This window comes from Anarhichas minor, unplaced genomic scaffold (assembly GCF_050575085.1).
Source record: "Anarhichas minor isolate MPS153535 unplaced genomic scaffold, ASM5057508v1 ptg000027l, whole genome shotgun sequence".
Taxonomy (NCBI): domain Eukaryota; kingdom Metazoa; phylum Chordata; class Actinopteri; order Perciformes; family Anarhichadidae; genus Anarhichas; species Anarhichas minor.
Window position 1 is genome coordinate 15,749,927 of NW_027466473.1, and position 19,811 is coordinate 15,769,737.

The 19,811-nt window shown below is 40.9% G+C and overlaps 1 protein-coding gene across 1 annotated transcript in view; it reads left to right on the forward strand.

Annotated features, from left to right (window-relative positions):
• Positions 1–19,811, forward strand: part of LOC142959954 (disks large homolog 4-like) — a 27,698-nt gene continuing 7,887 nt past the window's right edge. The window contains exons 1-3 of the mRNA XM_076101478.1: positions 1–60; positions 9,876–10,037; positions 14,674–14,730. Of these exons, the coding sequence (XP_075957593.1) occupies positions 1–60; positions 9,876–10,037; positions 14,674–14,730 (279 nt within the window). The remainder of the gene's footprint in view (positions 61–9,875; positions 10,038–14,673; positions 14,731–19,811) is intronic.

Sequence of the window (19,811 nt, forward strand, 5' to 3'; positions counted from 1 at the left end):
ATGTGCCAGTGTAAGGTCATCTGCAGCAACCGGACCCTCTCCCTCATGTTCGGGTGCAAGGTAAGCCTGGGGGGTGCATAAGCAGCAGCCGATCGGTTGTAGCAGCGACTGTCTTCGAGACGCACAAATGTGGACTGTTGGTTTGTATAAATGTGTAAGAGGCCTTCGTAAGAAATAGCGCGTTTGGGTTTGTGCCAGTTGTGGCTCATTTGAACCGCGCTTTGCTCATTACACGGCAGCCACTAGAGTAATTAGTACAGTGATCACACTCACCTACGGCTATCGCTGATGTCCATATGCTTTCAGGTACCAGCTTATTCACACCATACCTTTACATCAGCGCGTGGTGGCTTTTTTTCATGCTCATAGATGGCCGATTTCCATTTACACAAAACAGACGACAGCATCCTTGGCATGCATGGTTGCGTTTAGTGTTGGCTGTTTTTTTCCTGTCTTTTTGTTGCTTTCACCATACATGTTTACTGATATTTAATGAATGAAACATCAATCTCTATCAGATTTCTGCTCCTTATCGTGCAGGGCAGGTCAGGTTAGGGCTATAACCTATATGGCTCACCGTGCTGATTGCTTCACATTTAGCTTTGCATCCCTGCAAAGCCAACTGCATGGTATGCTTTTGACCTTGGGAGATGCACTTTATTGCTCAGAGCCACTTAAATATCATTCATCATCAGAGAAACTGTACACCGCAAGAGAGAGGCTCGAAATCAGGTAACAGGAACAGTGCACCGATACTGTTTTCTATAACCCTCTGATGAATCAGGCTGCTTATTCTTATTAAGAAAAACAGGCAAATATTCAGCTGTGTGTTCACAGTGTGATTTCATCTTAGTGTATTTTTATTTCCAAAGAGAGAGCATTCATTCACTGATTGTCCATCACATACCAGATGCCCCTCCCACACAGCTTCAGGTGCTTCCAGTATGGCAGTCAGCTCCCGAGTTTCCCTCCACATGGCGCTCTAGTCTGTTGGCATTTTGAAGCCAAATCTGACTACACTGGTTCGCTCATGTCCAGGCTTTGTCCCAACACTTGCCAAAAGGGATGTGTGCATGTGTACAGAGCTTTAGATAATTAGTTTGTTGATTCAGTTCAGACATTTTGGTTTGTGTTCCTTCTTGTTGCTAGAATCTGATTAGATATAAACTGGATATTTGTGATATTTCATTAATTGTAATTATTTGTATACATTTTGTCTGGTAGACAAGAATAATTTCTATATTTGTGAGACGCCGCTGGGTAAATTATTGTGGGTCCTGCTGTGCTCACTGTCGAGTATTACTAGCACAGAGAATCCCATGTGTCCCCTCCGCCTCACTCCCTGCTGGCTCATATCTTCCTCTGTATCTCCAGCTGAGGCTCCACGCCTTGCTTGTGGAAACAATTTTATTAAAATCATCCTCCCACAAGTTGCCTCCACAGTCATCATGGCCATCCAGTGAAAAGGAGCTCCAAAGCAAACTAGCCTGTAATAAAAGCCGATTTCAAAAATGTGATTAACTACTCAATTAGAATGGATTGTGCTTGGCTCGCAGTATGTAATGCTTATAGCATAACAGATATGGCTCATAATAGTTCAGCTCATCTAAACCATATTGAATATACACCGTATATACAGTATAACTATTAGCATATTTGCATCCTTCTAAGCTACACATGCTGATCATCCCAAGATGCAAGATTAGCCTCTACTCTATTATTTTATCAGCATATCAACACGGCCATTTATCAAGTGCCCTAGCATCCCCTTCAACGTGTCCAAATACCTGCTCTGTACATATTTCCAGCAGGCTCAGTAGCCCCCCAAACAGCTTGGATCCCGTCTGTCGCAGTCTTGTGGTGGGTTGTTATCGGTGGGATTGAATTTGGCCAGATCGTTGTGTACAGTAGGAATATGCTTTAACTGCTCCCTCTTGTCACTATTATTCTTTATATTTCCAGCTTCACCTTTTTTGTTTTTATCCCCAACATTCTCCAGGACTGCCTGCCCTACCTCTGTTAAACATCTATGTGACAATAGCCATCACATGACTGGTCATTTCCCATGCTGATGTCCCATGGTTATCTATTTGCATAGCCATTGTTCTTCAACAGCACACAGCCTCTCAGTCATCTTCAATTCAGGATCTTAATTAAAAGCGTGTGTTTATGTGGTTGGAAGCGTTCAGCAGTGCTTTAATGTCCTCTTTTATGCTTAATGCTCATTGATGCCCTCACAACATTTAATCAAGACGTACAGTACTGCCTCATTGAAGTTCACAATTCAAGCGCAGGGCTTATACATAGAAGGCCACACAATGCAGCCAAAGGACAGAGTTTAAATGTAAACTGAGTATAAATGCAATGAATGATTCACGACACGGGGGATCAGTGTGCCTTCATCTCAATATCAAGATCGATGATCACCTCACCCCGAGAATCGATTCTCAGACGTCTTAACTGGAAAATGGACCGGAAAACGAGCCGCTCTCACTCGTTACCAGCGGATCAATCAGATGATCAAGAGTAATGACGTGGAAAATATCAGCAGGTGATATGAAAGCAGAGGTGGTTCGCCTTTGCTGCACCGCAATGTGCGGCGAGCGGCCCCGTGTGTGAGGCGCTGGTTTTACATTTCACATACTGTAACTGTTTTTAGAGCTCCGCAAACACACATTTCCTCCTATGGATTTGATCTGTTTCACGCCGACGTTTGTGTCATCTTCCTTTACGGGCAGCGAGCCTCGGCTTTGACGGTAAACTCGGGGAGATGCGGGACAACAATGTGCGGCAGCATATATTTGCTAATGCTCTGTTCGGGTCTCAGATTAGAGCATTCAGGGTCGCCGCTACTCTGCTAACTTGCTCTTCCCAGCTTATCTGCTATCTAATACTGCAGCTGGTGTTGTGTGAGCAATGGATGTGCTGGTTGTAGGAGGAAGTAGCACACTCGCGGTATAAAAAAACTACAGAAATGGCCCTGAATGTATCTTTCTATAAAAGCAATGCAAAGAATAATCATACTAGCACTAAAATCCTTGAGGTGAGCACATCATCGCTGGAGAATTGGTGGTGGACTACTTGATTAACCAACAGAGGCCCTTTTTTACAACCATTGTAAATTTAAAAACCCACCTCGCCAAGCACCTGGCAAAGACATGCATCATCATCCTTCGAAGCCAGATTCAGCCTCAGTGTAGCACACAGACAGAATCAAGCTACTTTTCCTCCACGACATTAACCTTCATAATTCATAATAATAATAAGTGTGTGGTCAGACCTATATATTAATATTAGATGCAGGGTGACTGCATGTAAAGTGAACAGTAAGTAGACACGCCAACCATGGACCAGTATTTATACAGAACTTTTTATTTTCCTTTATTTAGACATAAGCAGTGAAATGAGCCTCATATGTTTGTAAGTTTGTTTCTATTGGAACCATTACCTCGTCTGTGCTGTATGTTAACATGGCCTCCGCTTGCATGTTTGTGTGTGTGTGTGTGTGTGTGTGTGTGTGTGTGTGTGTGTGTGTGTGTGTGGACCAAAAAGAGGGCTGGGGGAGGGTTAACACCACACTCCCCCACCACAAGTGTAACATACATACAAATGTATGTACTCAGCATAAAAATTGGTGTATGCATGTTTCTGTGTGCATTGGGGGAGGGGATGAAATGATCAAGATTACTGAGCTTTGTGTGAGTGTGAGACCTGTGAGGAGAATTTGGGGGGGGGGGGACAGGTTTCACCTGACCTCTAAACTGCAGAATGACATGTAGTTTGAATGAATTCTTTTTAGATAAAGTCTGGCTGCATGTTAGACGGGATAATTGTTTGTGTTCCGTTTACGGCTCTGCTGTTTCTGCTGTTTTACAAAAACGTGAAGCCCTATTCTTTCTCAACATACAAGCAACATTCATTTTTGGCAATTATTTGTTGTTGTGGGGTCAGTTTTACAGGGTTTAACTCAAGGTACATTATTTTTGCAAGATTAGGGAAAGCAATTGTAAAACCAGAGCCTGGTTAAGTTCAATGTATTCTACATATTATATAAATATTGTTCCTTTCGTGTCGTTCAAATAAGCATAAAGTTCCTGTGAAAACAGGCTCCAGACAGACAATATGGAAACCCCCCCCCCCCCCCCCCCCCCCCCCCAACACTACCCTCGGCAGAAGCACTGCAGCCAAGCACGCACCATTTACTGTATCTATGACTCTAATTTGATTATTAAATTTGAGGATGATACATCTGTGTGGGTCTTATCAAAGATGAATCATCCCACAGAAATGAGACTTAGAATCTCATTAATTTGGCTTAGATGAGCATAAATTAACAAGCACATGTTTAATACTGAAGTGTAAGGAAGACTAAATGTTGAGTTTTTGAAACAGTGCTGAGCATGTGTTTTCTTTATATATTTTCTATGACTTTTCCTGTTTCACTGTAGTAAGATAAGCCTTCTGGTGGTGAAGAAAGCCCAACAGCACTTTAGGGATTTCATTTTTTATTTTAAGAGAAAGTCTTCAGTTGTTTGGGACATTACTGCTTCGCAACACGCACCGCTGGAAGTATTTTTACATGTTTGATCAAAGTTTTAGACGATTTGAGTAGTGCTACTTGGCAGGACGTGCACCTCAGTGACCTCCCTGTGGGAACAAGCACTGATGCAGTCCAGGTGGCACCAAATATGAAACACCATCACTCTGTATTCAATAATCAGCTGCACAAAGCCATCATACTTGTGCTGCTGTTTTTTTTTGGAGCTTGATTTAAAATAATTAATTAATAATACATTATGAATCATGAATAAGTAAACACATCCTCCTTTCGTTAGGCATGTACTCTGCAAACTACACTCTTAGAAAGCCATATTTCTGTGGTTGACCTGTTTAGGTGGAAGCTTTGTGTTTCTTGTTCATTTTCAGCATTACAAGGAGATTGGAGGGACTACGCCCAACAACAGACTCAGATTTGGGCAAAGTGGGTGAATCTGGAGCGACTCCATGGGGGGATAAGAAGCTTCTCTTTGTTGCAGCCCCACTTTTTGATTTAGGCTGCATGCGATTCTTACATTAACATCCCTCCTCGTGCAGCTTTAAGCAGTCTGCCCCATGGTAAATGTAAAGAGTGTTGTTGTTGCTGCAGCACACATCGCTACAGGATACTAACAGTTGTCAAAGTGTTGTGCTGATACACCTTGGAGAATAGTCTGAAGTTAGCATTGGCAGAAGATGAGTGAATTTTTCTGTCGTCTGGGGCGTACATGCACATGAAGAAGAAAAAAAACAAAAACAGTTGTACTGGTAGGTGTTGGCTGGCAACGACGATTGTGATAATGCAAATGAGATGAAAGCTGTGTTTGGGGTTTCTCACTTGAAAAGACACTTGAGAGTGAAAATCAACTGAGAAGGCAACAAGAAGAGATTTTGACGGGTTGTAGTGGGAAAAGAAAAGTTCAGGTGACCAATGATGTTTCGGAGACACTGTGACATGTCTGATTTTAAACACGATGAAAAGTCTACAAGTATTCAGCTTAAGTGTGGCGGTTCTGTTAGGCGCCAGTGGGTGGGTGTGAGGGTTTGCTCTACTAACATCCAGCAGGTGTCTGGCTTACATAACACGGAGGGAGGTAAATTAATTTCTATATCTAGTGATGAATGAACTAAAGCTGGAGCCTTGGGTCCCTGCTCTTAAACAGGTGATATACATTAAAACATACTTTATTTTATGTAAGTTTTCTATGCAGTCGTGTCTACTGATTGAGCAGAGCAATGAGTGATGAGCATGTTATTAAGAAGTATTAAGTACAAACCTGGTGAGGTCAAATCAAAAGGTAGAACATTGTCTGAGGTGATACACAGGTCAGTCAATATATTAAACTAGAAGAGTCTTACTTTTAGTATTTGTAAAAAACTTTTGTGGATAATTCATCACGGTTTATTCTGGATGATTATTAAAATAAGCTGTTTGGTTTCAGACAATGTATCATTAGCAGTTGTCTGAATAAGAGAAATGAGGCTAACGTGTTGAAATTAAACACATAATTTAAACATCTATTTATATAACTCATTCAGTTTAATTTAAGCACTTTTACCTCTTCAGATTCACTTCATTGAGACGTATTGTACTGGATACAACTAAATTCAAGCATAGTTCAGCCTGACAGCGCTGTGAAGCGTCACAGAGACTTAACACCCAGCACGAAATCCATCACGTTCATCACAGCAGCAAATGTTAAAGTTAATCCAAATAAAGAAGAAGAAGAAGAAAAAAAACCCGGATTAATCATCATTAAAGAAAATGCAAATAGATGAACTCAGAAAAGCTTAAACTCTGTGAAGATGCAGTGGGGGAGTTGCCACCTTTTAATTTGCACCTTCTCGTGGCTCCTGTAACACCGTACACGTCAAATGCATTTGCAGTTTCTTGGAAATGATATGCCAGAGAGGTGAGGTTAGCTTTCATTCCATTACAGTAATTTAAAAAGCTCAAGCTTAGTCCTTGAATTACAAACGGAGATGATGGTAGATAGAATTTGACACTTGCTCTATATTAAGTTAACTCGTATAACCGTTACAGGAACAGGCCATTCAGCCACATAGTGTGCTGTTCTTACGATAAAGAGGGCCAACAAATGCAGCGGCGAACCGTGGAGACGTTCCTTATATCGACCTTTACGACGGAGTAATTCCTACCGGATTCTTTCCGCGGTGATAGACTGACACGATGGTGGTAATTTAGAGGCCTGTGTGTATGGTGAGAAGCAGATTACAATTGCTCCAAGCTGTTAAGAACCGTAGAAAAACACATTGTCCAATCATGTTTAGTAAAACAGATATTGTGTATCATACCATGTCTGTTCTCTATGTATTAATCCAGCTCTGTGTTAATATAATAGTAGGATTGGGAGTGCATATGATAAAACAAAAGAATTAAATAATTTCTCCGATGTTAACCTTTTTATTCATAAATAATGTCAACTTATCTTCATACACCAGCAGATTGCATTAAAGTTTTATGTGTTGGTATTTTCACCAGTATTTTAATAAAAGACACAGCTCACTCTCATTACACAGTCACGGAAACAATCTTTGAATTGTAAGACATAAAAACTTTAATACCTTTAAGTGTGATGATATAATACTTAGGGGGTTTTCATAGAATCTAATTGAGATATATTAAAGTACATAATAATCGTAAAGATGTTTGTTTGTACAAGTTTAAATCATTCAAACAGTAAATGCAAGTATATTGCAGACAGAGGCAGATTAATTGTCTTGAACTAAATAATAGAACGATAATAAACATCAAAGAAGTCCCTCATTAACAAGATGTTTACGTGGATCAAGATGATGAACGATATCACCACCAGAATCAAGAGCATGGATCTTACACAAAGAGTGTCAATGAGGAATCACAGATGTTTTCAATTCTGTTAGTTCTGATATGACTAGCTCACGTTTTCTTTTTTATAGATACCCGCACACTTAAATCTATGCAGAGAACACGTTATTTTTAGCATACGGTTTAAAGGGACCTTCATCAGAGCGTACAGGGTTCAGCTGGAACGGCAGGTGTAGAATCAAACAAATCACATCCCAATCACTGTGTGCAGCACACCTGTGCTCTGCTCACCCTGGTGGTAGAGGCTCCGCCTCCTGTGAACTACGGCTTTAAAGTGCTGAATGTAGTACTGAGAGACACACTTACACAAGTAAATGGGCATAGTAAAAAAAAAAAATTCTTATCAACGATGGCTCATGCCTGATCCCTCTCAAAGCCCCATTTGATGAAATGATATGATATTATTATAGGGTGCTCCGTGTTGTATATGTGTTTTGCTCCACCCACCTTTTGTGTAATATAAATAAAGTGTTCTCTGCATAGATTTAAGTGTGCAGATATCTATTCTACCAGTTTGAGCTATACAATCATACAATATTTCATGGTGAGTGAATTAGTGTAGCCTCAGTGAAAGTATGCGTGTAAAAATGTATGGACCGGAAAAAATACTAAAGCGAAAGGTCGATGTTAAGGTGTCGTCATCTTGAGAGGTTCACTGAACAGGTTCACTGGTAGGACTCTGAGCTACCGGTTCATTTTAACCATCTGATCAGAAACTGATTGACATCTGGAACACCTGGTTCACGAATACAATTCACTAGTTGGAAACGTAACGAACCGTTATTGACTGACCAGAATTTGCCTCTCAGTGACACATGTTTGGAAAATGTTCCTTTAACTTCACATGAATCCGTAGTATTTGCGTTTGTCATAATTCAGCTCCGCCATTGCGAAATCCGCATTCAGGATTAATTTACCTGGAAATAAAGGAATCTTGGACAAATTGTTTGCATTTTCGAAATGATGTTTTTGTGCTACACTGGGCAACAATCAGAGGAAATGCACCTAAAGCCCTCTGCAGAAGGACACTTTGTAACATATAAGCATCGACTGTCACATCCCCCCACCAGTGGGACAGAAGGCAACATGGCGGCAGGAATGTTGGTTGTGCAGGAGAGGGGGAGGCAGCGGAGACCAAAGCGCTCAGGGCTACTCTGAACTGTGATTCATGTAATATATGAATCTTTCAGTTTCAACTTAATGTTTCCATATTTAATATAAATCTTACATAGTAGGGTTTACTTATACGGAGATTAGTAATCAACCAACAGTTGTTCAGTTCAGTTACATAATATTGAATCTGTCTACATTAATGTAGCGATGTTAGGCCTCTGCAGTGCTTCATAAAGAAACAAATCAATAATTGCCAGCTTATCAACCTGTAATAAGGAATGGTGAAGTCAACAACTATTCATTCTCTGCTGCTGTTTTCTGCTCCCCTTTTTGGACGGTCTCACTTTTCTTTTTCATTTTTTACCCATCCCCCTCACTTTCTCCTTTATCTTCATCTCTGTTTCACTCCCTCTCTTTCTTGCTGTCTCAGTGTAATGTGATCCAGGACCGATGCTGGCAGCCCCAACTGTGGCACCGCAATCTCTGCTGTGCTCTGGTTGCTAAGCAGCCTGTCTGCTGAGACGGGGGGCTCGGTGATGCACCTCCCTCTCAGTCTGCTTCCAAAATAATATATTAAAAAAATAAATAAAGACAGGGGGGAGAGTGGCAGAGCTGGCCATCAGGCTATCAGCCAAAATTCAGATGATCCCTCCAAATGTCTCCATTTTGAGAATGGGCTGCTTCACATCTGCAGTGCAGCAGAGCATGTTGTGAGCCTCGGGGGCTTCAGGACGGTACGGTATCTTTAAAAACACACACACACACACACACACACACACACACACACACACACACACACACGCACACACACACACACAAGGGCTAACTCACAGGACAGTGTGGTAGATCTCCGCTGTGATGCCTCCCCACCTTCTGACGCGTTTGTAATGGAAAATGCTGTGTGCAGATTTCGTGTGATCGCGCCTAGAATGAAACCTACCATGTGTGGCTAGAACAGTGGGCTGCTGGCGGGCTGCCCAGGTGTGGGCCATCGGTAGAGGTGTCAGGCTACTAGGAAGAAGCTGCGTGTTCTGCTACCGTGGAGCCTCTATGAGTCATCCGGTCGCTCCATGTGGTTGTGGAGGACGAGCACTTTGCACAATGGAAATGTATTGAGGCCTCTGTGATGCCATCACTTGTAGGCGTCAAACATGTTATGTTATTGCATGCATTACAGTTTGCCCACATTTGGCTTCAGATGCCACTGTGATGGAAATGCATCTCTGTGAAGGGAGTTTGACATTCACACCATTGTGTCATTGTGTGTTAAGGAGGACATCTGACGTTTTTTGTTTTTTTTATAAAAACATGAGACCTGTTTGGACTAACGGCCTCATCTGTGTCTGTGTGTCTGCAGAAGTACAGGTACCAGGATGAGGAGACGCCCCCCTTGGAGCACAGTCCAGCACATCTGGCTCCAGGGAAAAGTGCAGAGATGCTTCATATGAGTGACAAGAATCTCGCTGCCATGGAGGCCATACATGGCTACACACCACACACACATATCTCTCCTGTTAAGGTAGGACTCACGCACACACACACACAATCACATATATTGGATCAATATGTAACGCTATCACAACAGCACAATACACTTGGCTGTCAGCATTTAGGAATGGGACTGTTACTGTGTTAGAATAAACACACTTCAACAATTAAATCTTTACCACAGTGCTATATCTACAGTGTGACCTTATATTCACATGAACCACTCTGCAGTTGGGCTGTCAAAATTGGCTGGAAATTACATTTGAATATTATCGATTTAAAAAAACACTTAGGACTATTTAAATATCCATTTTTGAGCTTTTTGTCCATCACAACGTGTCCTAACTGGCTCCGTGAGACGCAGCACTGTGCAGAACGCTGTTTTTAATGTTTATTAATGTTTCAAATTAAAGCGAAATGAGACAAAAAAAATGATATGCCAAATGACTTGCACTGCATTACCAGTTTGCTATTATAAAGGCTAGGTCTGAGAGCCCATTTTCAATCAGCAGACAGATTTATAGGCATGGTAATGGGGTTTCCCTTTTTCTAATTTGCTTCATTCGGAGACATAACATTCACTCAGCTTGTTACATTTATATTAAGAATTTCAGTTATCTCACACGCAAATGGTTAATTAAACACATTATCTGTTGTAACTTTGCACTTAAAATGTTGTGTTGTCTGTATTTGAAATTCTAATTCTGCAACATACTGTAAATACCTTGATGAGAATATAATGTATTGATGAGGAAACCCGGCCTCTTGTCAGAGCTACACCGTGCATATTGGGCAATTTGATATCAGAGCTTAACAGCATGAAAATCTCAGACAAGTGGACACAAGATGCATTTAGTAATCTGATGACCTGAACCACTTCAGGACGTGCTCAAAGATCAATTTAAAAAAAACTGATTGAATAGAATGTGTAACAGCAGAATGATTGGGATTTACACATTTAAAAAAAATCTCAATAACCTGACCTGTAGTTGAAGGAATCTTCCATTTCCTGAAAGAAGACGGTACACTCACATTTTGAAGTGGAGAGAGTCATCTAGAACTTTGGAAGATACAATCATAGCAGCTCCCTGTACAGCCACTGACCTACTTATCTCACAGAATATATTTAAGACACGTGTCTTACAAATGCAGAGACACGAACCTCTGTGAGAGCTCCGTGACAAAAGGAGGAGACACTGCAGAGAACATGAGATCTACTGGTCAGTCAAAAGATACCGCTGACATCAGGGCGAATATGAGCAGAGTCATGTTGCCTGGAGTGCATTAACGAATACATACTGTAGCTACAAATGCAAGCAGGTGTAGGCTGTAATGCACACTTAATACCGATCCATCCCATACGCCCACACATGTTTTTTAACAGCCTCACTGGCTGTTAAGACTTAAGAGCTCCAATATATTTATTTGCTCTGAGGGGGAAAGTGTTTCTCAATTTCCATCATGGGAGTTCACTGAAATCCCCGAGGAGCTGATGTGTCCATTAAAATGCTCTCTTTTAATGAGCGGAGAGGAGAGGCTGAGTTATTGTGCTTCACCGCTGCTATTCAAAAACGTACAGAGGCTGTTCAGCATGAGCTGTGGAGGCCATGGGGATGTTTTTTATTCTGAGATATAGTGCTCAGTTTAGGAACACCGTCAAATCAACAATGAGTGGCATTGGAGAGTCAGTTCCAGTCGTCATATGGCACACTAGAAACAAATGTATGGCACAGTGCAAACAGGATTATTAAATGAGCATGAAATCAGCATATCGCACGAGTAACACAGGTCAATGAAATCCTGGAGTACAGTAGAACATGTGAGGAAAGAAAACCAGATTTTGGGGGGGTAACAGTTTTTTTTTTTACACAGACATGATGATAAACTACGAGTAAAACAGTATGAAACCCTGAAATATTTTGCTTCTTGCTATCCCTTTCTCACCTTTCTTGCTGGTTAGATTAATTCCCCTTTGTCTCGCTGGAGTTTGTCATCCAGCACATGCCAAGGGATCGGTAATTATTCACAGTGGATGGGTGCACCACTCTATCACGGTGACGGGGAGGGAGACTTTCTCCTTTCCCTAAAATCAACCTTTATGAAGTCTAAATAAAGTCTATCTAAGAGAAAATGTGATGTGTGCCCTGCAGTGTTTCTGATCCATTACATGACTCATTCATTCGTTCCATGGAGGCTCGTGATATCAGTAAATCAGTGTATCTGTCAGGTAACATACAGGAAATAGGATTTCATGGCGAGCTGTAATTACATTGTAAGTAACAAGGTTATCTGTAATACGTCTCCAGATAAAGTTTAATAAAACATAATCCCGGTGATATTCTATGTTTGCTATATTGACAAATCTCAAGAAAAGACCAACAGCAATAATGAATGTATTGTATAACCAGAACCACAAATACTGCCAAAGCAGCCGAAGTCTTCCTCTGTGCCATAGACCTCCATTCTAACATCAGTAAGCCAACAATATCCACATTGTATGGAAACAAAGCTTTGTTCACATTATCCCTCCAGATATAACCACTAGAGGTAATACTTATGTGTACAAGTCCCATTCGTCCTAACAGACACGTTGGAGATTTGTTCCCATTTGTCCACAGATAATACTGAATCAAACCTTTAGAGCGAGATACAAAACTGGTGGGGGAAAGTATCTGAAATAAATATTGTAGCACTAATTGTTATTCCACTGCAGGAAAACTCCATCTTGAGGACATTTGTCCTATCGCATGAAAAGGCAGAATGTTGATGTTGTTCACAACATTTTGGGAACCAGGATTTGCCCTCTTTCTATTTCTGGAATGCTGCCATTATTCATGAAGTCTTGTGTTTCTCTTCAGGGAGAAGTGAATGCACTGAGAAGTAGAAAGGTCTGGGCTCACTTCAAAGTGAATTGTTTGCATCATTTCATGTCAGTGGTCTGCTTCATTGAATAAGTATTTTTTTTTAAATATGTAGTTGTTTAAAAGTAACTCAATCCCAGGATGATAGATGGCTGTGGACAAACACTTTTTGGTTTTATTTTTACCTAAAGAGCCTCATGAGGGACATGAAAGTATTAGCATTAATCAGGGTTACCATTCTTTTCTACAGGACGTTTTCACTGAGCTGGTGTGACAGACGGCAGTAGCGCTATACACCAATATGTTCCTCTCTGATTTTAAAGTTTGATTTTAAAACGGTGCAGCATATGGTTAAAACGTATCTATCAAATCATCTCTTACATGCTTAGCAATCATGTCAAATTGATCACAGCATGAATCAAACACACCTGCAGACGTAGGCAAAACAAGTTTTCTAGGTTTTCCAGGATGCGTTGTAACTCTGATTCATGTCTGAACCATTATAATTGCGTAATTGTAAGAAATGATTAAATCTGAGGATAATATGATGAACATAATGAAGGCTGTTTTTTTGCTATTTGATGCTCATGAAGATGATTGTGATTATGAGAATAAGGCTGATGATGATGTGATAATGATGACGATAGTGTCTGGTTTATCTGCACTTCCTGACACAGTGTCATGATGACCTCATGGTGGCTCAGTATTTACAGTTTTGTGGCCCTTTTCATCACAGTGTGACATGATTTCCAGAGGATACGCTGGCCTGAATCAATCTCATTTCCCCATGTTTCACATTCACCTCCCTCATTAGCTGGATGATTCTCCTGCACCCCTCTCCCTGCTTGTGTCTGGCTGCAGAAAGCTGAGGGAAGTTGACTTGTAAGCACAACGTTGCCTGTTTGAACAAATCCACCTGCAAGGAAATAAAATTAATTAGTGCTAGTTAAATACTCTTTGCTACTATAAAACTACTGCTGATGTGCCATCAAGCAAGGCACTATAAGTCCAAAATGTCTCCAGTGAAGCTATTAATAGAAGGACATGTCTATATTAGGGAAGAGATGTGCACATATATTATCTGTAAATATCAGGATCAGCATGAATCCACCTCCCAGGTAGCGCTACTTGGATCAGCAAATACAGCTGTCCCAACATTCACACTTTAATGACGTGCTTTGCTGCAATATAAAACTTTTCCAGTGGGAGGAAAAGTGTCTCCTGACATGTGAAAATGCTGCACTGCTGCTCTTTGTGAAATTCATAGGTATAGAGTGCATTGTTTAGAGTAGCAGCTTCAGAGTTATGAATGACTGGTTGGGGGAAAGAGGTGCTAGATCATCAAGTATATGGTATGTGGTGGGTTTTTTCTGTCCTATTGTCGCTCATCATTTAATTTGTGGTTTACTATGTAATAATCAGCGCATAATGTAATCGGATTAATAAATAGGCAAGTGCCTCGGTTGTATAATTGTTGTGGAATAGTTTTACTGGTCTGTGAAAATGCAGGTAAACACAGCCAGTGTTTGTGTTTTCATACATTGTGTACTATACGCTTTCTTTATGACACACTGTATGTGGCATGTATGTCATATTCAAAGCATCTAGTATCAGCTTATTATAGATTTTATTAATAATATACTTCATGGTAACCTGGTTCTGTTGGACCTCCGCTGTGAACCCAGATGTCAACATGTGTGAGGGTGTCATATGAACGGAAAAAAAACAAGGCGGTACCCGCTGTTCTTCCCCTGTTCCCATCCGCATGCTCTGCACAATTACCCTCTCCCTTCTGTTGTTTTGCAGCCTGTGTTGATGTCTTCGGGACACACTCCAATGTACACCTCCGCCGTTTCCACACTGGTAAGAGCACAGCGACCCGAGCCTCTCCGTCACCCCGAAAGTTAACCGTATCATCATCATCAGCATCGGTCATCATCATCATCATCAGTCTGATTTGTCCGATCCTCATTTCCTGTCTTTGGTGTCACTCAGAGCTCGGCTGTCTGATTGCAGACAGGCAGCTGCCTTGTTCAGTGTCATTGTATCTGTGGTGACAGAGTATGAGGTCATCGGTTTTCCGATGACATCAGCGTGATCATACTCATTGTCATTCGATTTGTTTCCGCTTGTACTCGATGACTATTTCCGGGCCTGAATCACATGCACTGCGACTGAAAAGTGTGTTAATGTGATCTGCTTCCATCACATCATATCATTGATTTCCTGTGTTATATATTTACATTCCTACGTGAACACATCCAGCCTATGCTTTGTAGATCCTGTTTCAGTATAAGGAAGTCTTAATCATTTTGTCGACATATTTCTCTAGAATCTCAGGCTTGATTCTGCACAAACACAAAAGTTATCCTGAAACATGTAAATCAATGGAAAAGTAGCCACGATGCATGCGAGACATGAGTAAAAGATGAAACCGATCCTTAATGCGCATCACTGTCAAAGCTTCAGCGGTGTGTCGATGGCGTCGTGTAGCGTGAGGGTCAGATAAGACGGATAGATGTGATGTGTTTGCAGGACAGGCTGAAGCCTGTAGGTGTCAGTGTTAGACTGTGCAGAGTGACTCCCATAACCTTGAAAAGACGGCTGTGCTGCGTTCCCAATAAAACAGTTTTATGATCAGACAGGTTGCATTAGCCTCGTGCGCCATGAATTGCTCCAAAGACTTCGTCTGTCTTGCGAGGCAGAAATATATTACACAATGGCAGGGGAAGTCACACTAAAGTGCCATTAGAAACAACAGGGAAATGACCAGTTATAACATCATTTATACTTATTTATAACACGAGTCGAATGCAGAACTTGATTGGATGTGTACTTAAATAGAGCAATTTTCAAAGCTAAAAGGCGGGATCTTTAGAAAGAGTGGATTATAAAAATCGGGCATTCAGTCCCCGTTGAACAACTATTTACTTTTTGAACTATTCATCATGTCTCGTCTTTGTCTGCTTGCCCTGACCTTAAACACACCCCGTCTACAAGTGCCTGCTTGTAGTTTAACATATCCTGCACACCCTTAAACATGAAGTCATCAGTATGTGCATTCATTCCCTCACACATACAGTTGTACTCATTCTGCATGCGCTCCAGTGGTGAAGTATGTTGCAGCACCGCCCATATGTGTGCATGTTTTTGCAGCTGGTGTCGTGTCCATGTGCTTGTCATTGATGTGTGGGTGGTGTCGTCAGTCTGTCTCTTTATTGCTTTAATGGTGTGGGGTTTGCCAGTACCACTCCAGGCCCCATTGATTTATGGGTAGGATTGCCTTTGGAAGCGATGCAATGGTTTGGCAAAGTAAGGAGGAGGTCTTTGGGTTATGTACATGATTTAGCGAAGAGGTGCTTTAGCTTCAAATTACATTCTTTTTTTCTTTTAAACTTAGGGCATAATGTAATTAGAAATGATTTTTTTTTCACACACTGCACAGAACTTCTGGTATCGATCTGTGCTCATATTAATGGATCCTCCTGCCTCTTATATGACTCTGTAGGTCTGCTGTACCATGTCACACTTTTATTACATCAATTGTTGTGATGGATGTTTTTCTTGCTGCTGTGATTACATTGAAAGTTCATGTTCTACCTCACAGCGAACAAGGGATCCAAATAAATGCTTTCATATGCCACACTGGACACAATATTTAGCATCAAAAGACTTCTATACAAGGAGGCAAATCCATTATTTGCTCTCTTATCCGAAAATATTATTGACAAAAGGGATATTTTGAAAAACTGAGGCTCAGCTAATGAGCGTTCCTGCAGTGTTGCAGGAAGAGTATCTCCCTGGCTTTGGAGTGAATCCCACTGGTATCTGGTTATTGAACTAAGCTTGGCTGAATTCAGCATTAAAGAAACCTTTATACTTCACATATATATATATATAAGCAGAAAAGTAATATAATTTAATAAAATTTAAAAGAAAGAAAGAAAATGAACAGCAAGCATACACAACACAATCGTATAACAATAAAGAAAATAACCCGAGAGGTGTGGTGGGGGTAAAGTCAGTGAGCAGGTCAGAAATATACCGGGGAGCTGAACCATGCAACGCCTTTAAAACCAATCGGAGGATGTTGAAATGAATTATCTGTTGAATGAGAAGCCAATGAGGGGATTTAAGTATCGTAGTAATGTAATGGTGCTTTCTTGTACCGGTAAGAACTCCGGCAGCTGAATTCTGTACGAGTTGAAGTCTTCCTATTGAGCGTTTTGATAATCCATTTAAAAAGGTCATTGTAGTAATGTAATCTGTTAAAAAATGAAAGCATGAACCAGTTTCTCAGAATCAGTTTGTGATATAAATCTTTTCTACTTTTGATATATTTCTAGTGGTGATATGTGTATTTCCTGAATTAAGGATGACAGACAGGTTTCTGACCTGCTCACTAGCTTTTAAATTACGGGATGAAAGACATGTTATTATTTCCTACCACTGCTTCTCGGGACCAACAGGAAGAATTTCAGTTTTGTTTATGTTTCGCTATTAGAAGTTCAATAATCTGTATTCTGTAATGAATTTCATCAGGTTTTCAATTGGTCTCAGGACATCAGTAGAAAGCGAGATATAGAGCTGCGTGTCATCTGCGTATGAATGATATAGGATATGGCTTAAGGCCACCGTAGTTGTACCGCAGTCTTGCAAAGGGAGGAGTGAGTGGAGGGGTTATTCAGTCGGTTGCAATCTGCAACTACGCCGGTAGATGCCAGCAAATCCTACACACTGTCCCTCTGAGAAAACATTTGCCATTTACCCTTCATTCGACAGGCCGGGAGTGAGAACGGGCAGGTATACAGTGCTTACTGAAGACACCCACCGCCCAGTTTATGTTACACTCTGTCTCCTCTCTGAAAAAAGATCACTTTCTCTCCTCTAAAACCACAGAATGTTCCCTTTTCACACAAATCCTCTTCAGACAAAATAGTCAACCCCTCTAAGACAATTGTTTTCAGTGTAAGGATTCAATTACTGTTTTCTGTAGTGTTTGCCCAAGAGCTCCCCATCACACCCTCCCCTTTCTGCTCTGCACTTGTCTGGTTGGTATCTGGTTTCTATCTTCATTTTCTCCCGTCCTCCTTACTTTTCTTTAATAAATGTTTAAATATGTCCCTGCAGCTTCGGTGTAATTACAGTGCAGCAGCAGCAGCTCAGGTCCTTTGGGAAGGAGAGGGGAGGGAGGAAGAGGAGGAAGAAATATGCATGCAAAAGGAGGAGGAGAGAGCTGTTCACGCTGAATGGCAGAGTAAGACAGATAGAGGGGTCCTTGCAATTGGAAGGGAGAGAAAATTAGATAGGTGGACAGAGGGGTTTTATTTAACAAAATGAGAATGTCAGCTGACAGCTTGTCCTTCAGCGTGTCCTTACATAAGTCTGTGCGTTCCTTTGTGTGTGTGTGTGTGTGTGTGTGTGTGTGTGTGTGTGTGTGTATTACACGCCTGTCGATCCATCTGTCTTGTAAAAAGAGCTCGAGCGAGATGTGAGAAATAAAGTATGTGGATTTAAATAGGAATTCTACTCCTCTTTTTGTAAGTAGTTGTGTAGATTACCTCCACCATTTAGTAATCAATTTGAGGAATGAAAAATACGGCAAGCATACGTGTAATTTCCCTTTCAAACGTATTGTCCTATTGTTTACCCTCCTTGAAGCGTTTAGCTGTCCATGGTGCTGAAATCATTGTCACTGATTTCTGAGCCAGCTATAAGGCTCGAGGACTCATGAAGGTCTTAGATGGATTTTGCCTCCAAACATGAGATTTTGATGAGATGAACATTTTTCTTTTCAAATCAAAACAGAATTGCAGTAATATGCATTTTTAGAAGTTTATTTGTTTTCGACAAATTGCTCAAAAATATCTGCAAGATTTCTGATCCAGAAAACACAGGACACAAACTAAAATAATCTGATGTCAAGCTACATTCCCCCCCCCCCCCCCCCCCCCCGCTGTGTTTACATTTCACTATTCTGACTGACTGACTGTAGACATTGGGGCTCGCAGGCCTCCAGCCCCCCCTGTCAGTTCCAAGTGCTCCCCAGGACGAGTCGGGCCGGTTTGAGCAGCTCGTCCTAAGTTCAGCCAACGTGTATATATATATATATATATATATATATATATATATATATATATATATATATATATATATATATATATATATATATATATATATATATATATATATATATATATATATATATATATATATATATATATATATATATATATATATATATATATATATATATATATATATATATATATATATATATATATATATATATATATATATATATATATCCTCCCCCTCTCACATCACCAGCGTGGACATTATACAGAGAGACAGCTAAGTAATTGCCATCAAACTTTCCTGCTCGCTCCTCTTTCCCTGAGCAGTGGGGATGGGAGGGGTACAGTACAGTAGCAGCAGAAAAATATGAACTGCATTCTCGCTGAGCACAGACCAGTAGCAGGGAGGCTCCGCTATCGCAGTCCACTGCCACGGATGACGATCACTGGAGAGATCTGTTTTTTTTACTCTGGATTTGTGAAGACAGGACGATTGTGTCTCAGATAATAACGAGCCATGTCAGCGAGGGGTCATTCTTTATAACTGGAGCCTTGGATTGGAGGATGTTATTGGGCTTCCTCAAACGAAGTCTCCCGCACCGACTCGGCAAGACGAGGACGCTAACAGGGCTGTGCTTTCTCTGTGATTTTGGATTTTAAATTGTTTGAAGGTGTATCCCGCGTCTTCAGCGTGCCATCTTTGGTATTATGTCGTATTTAGATTGAATGGAAAGCAAAGCTGAAACGGCACACGTTAAGTTAAAATAGACATCTTTTCATTCAGGCGATCTGGACGCTCAGTGGTTTATATGTTCAACCGTCATGGCAGGGCCTGGACCTGATGGATCTCTTTGCGACGATGCTTTT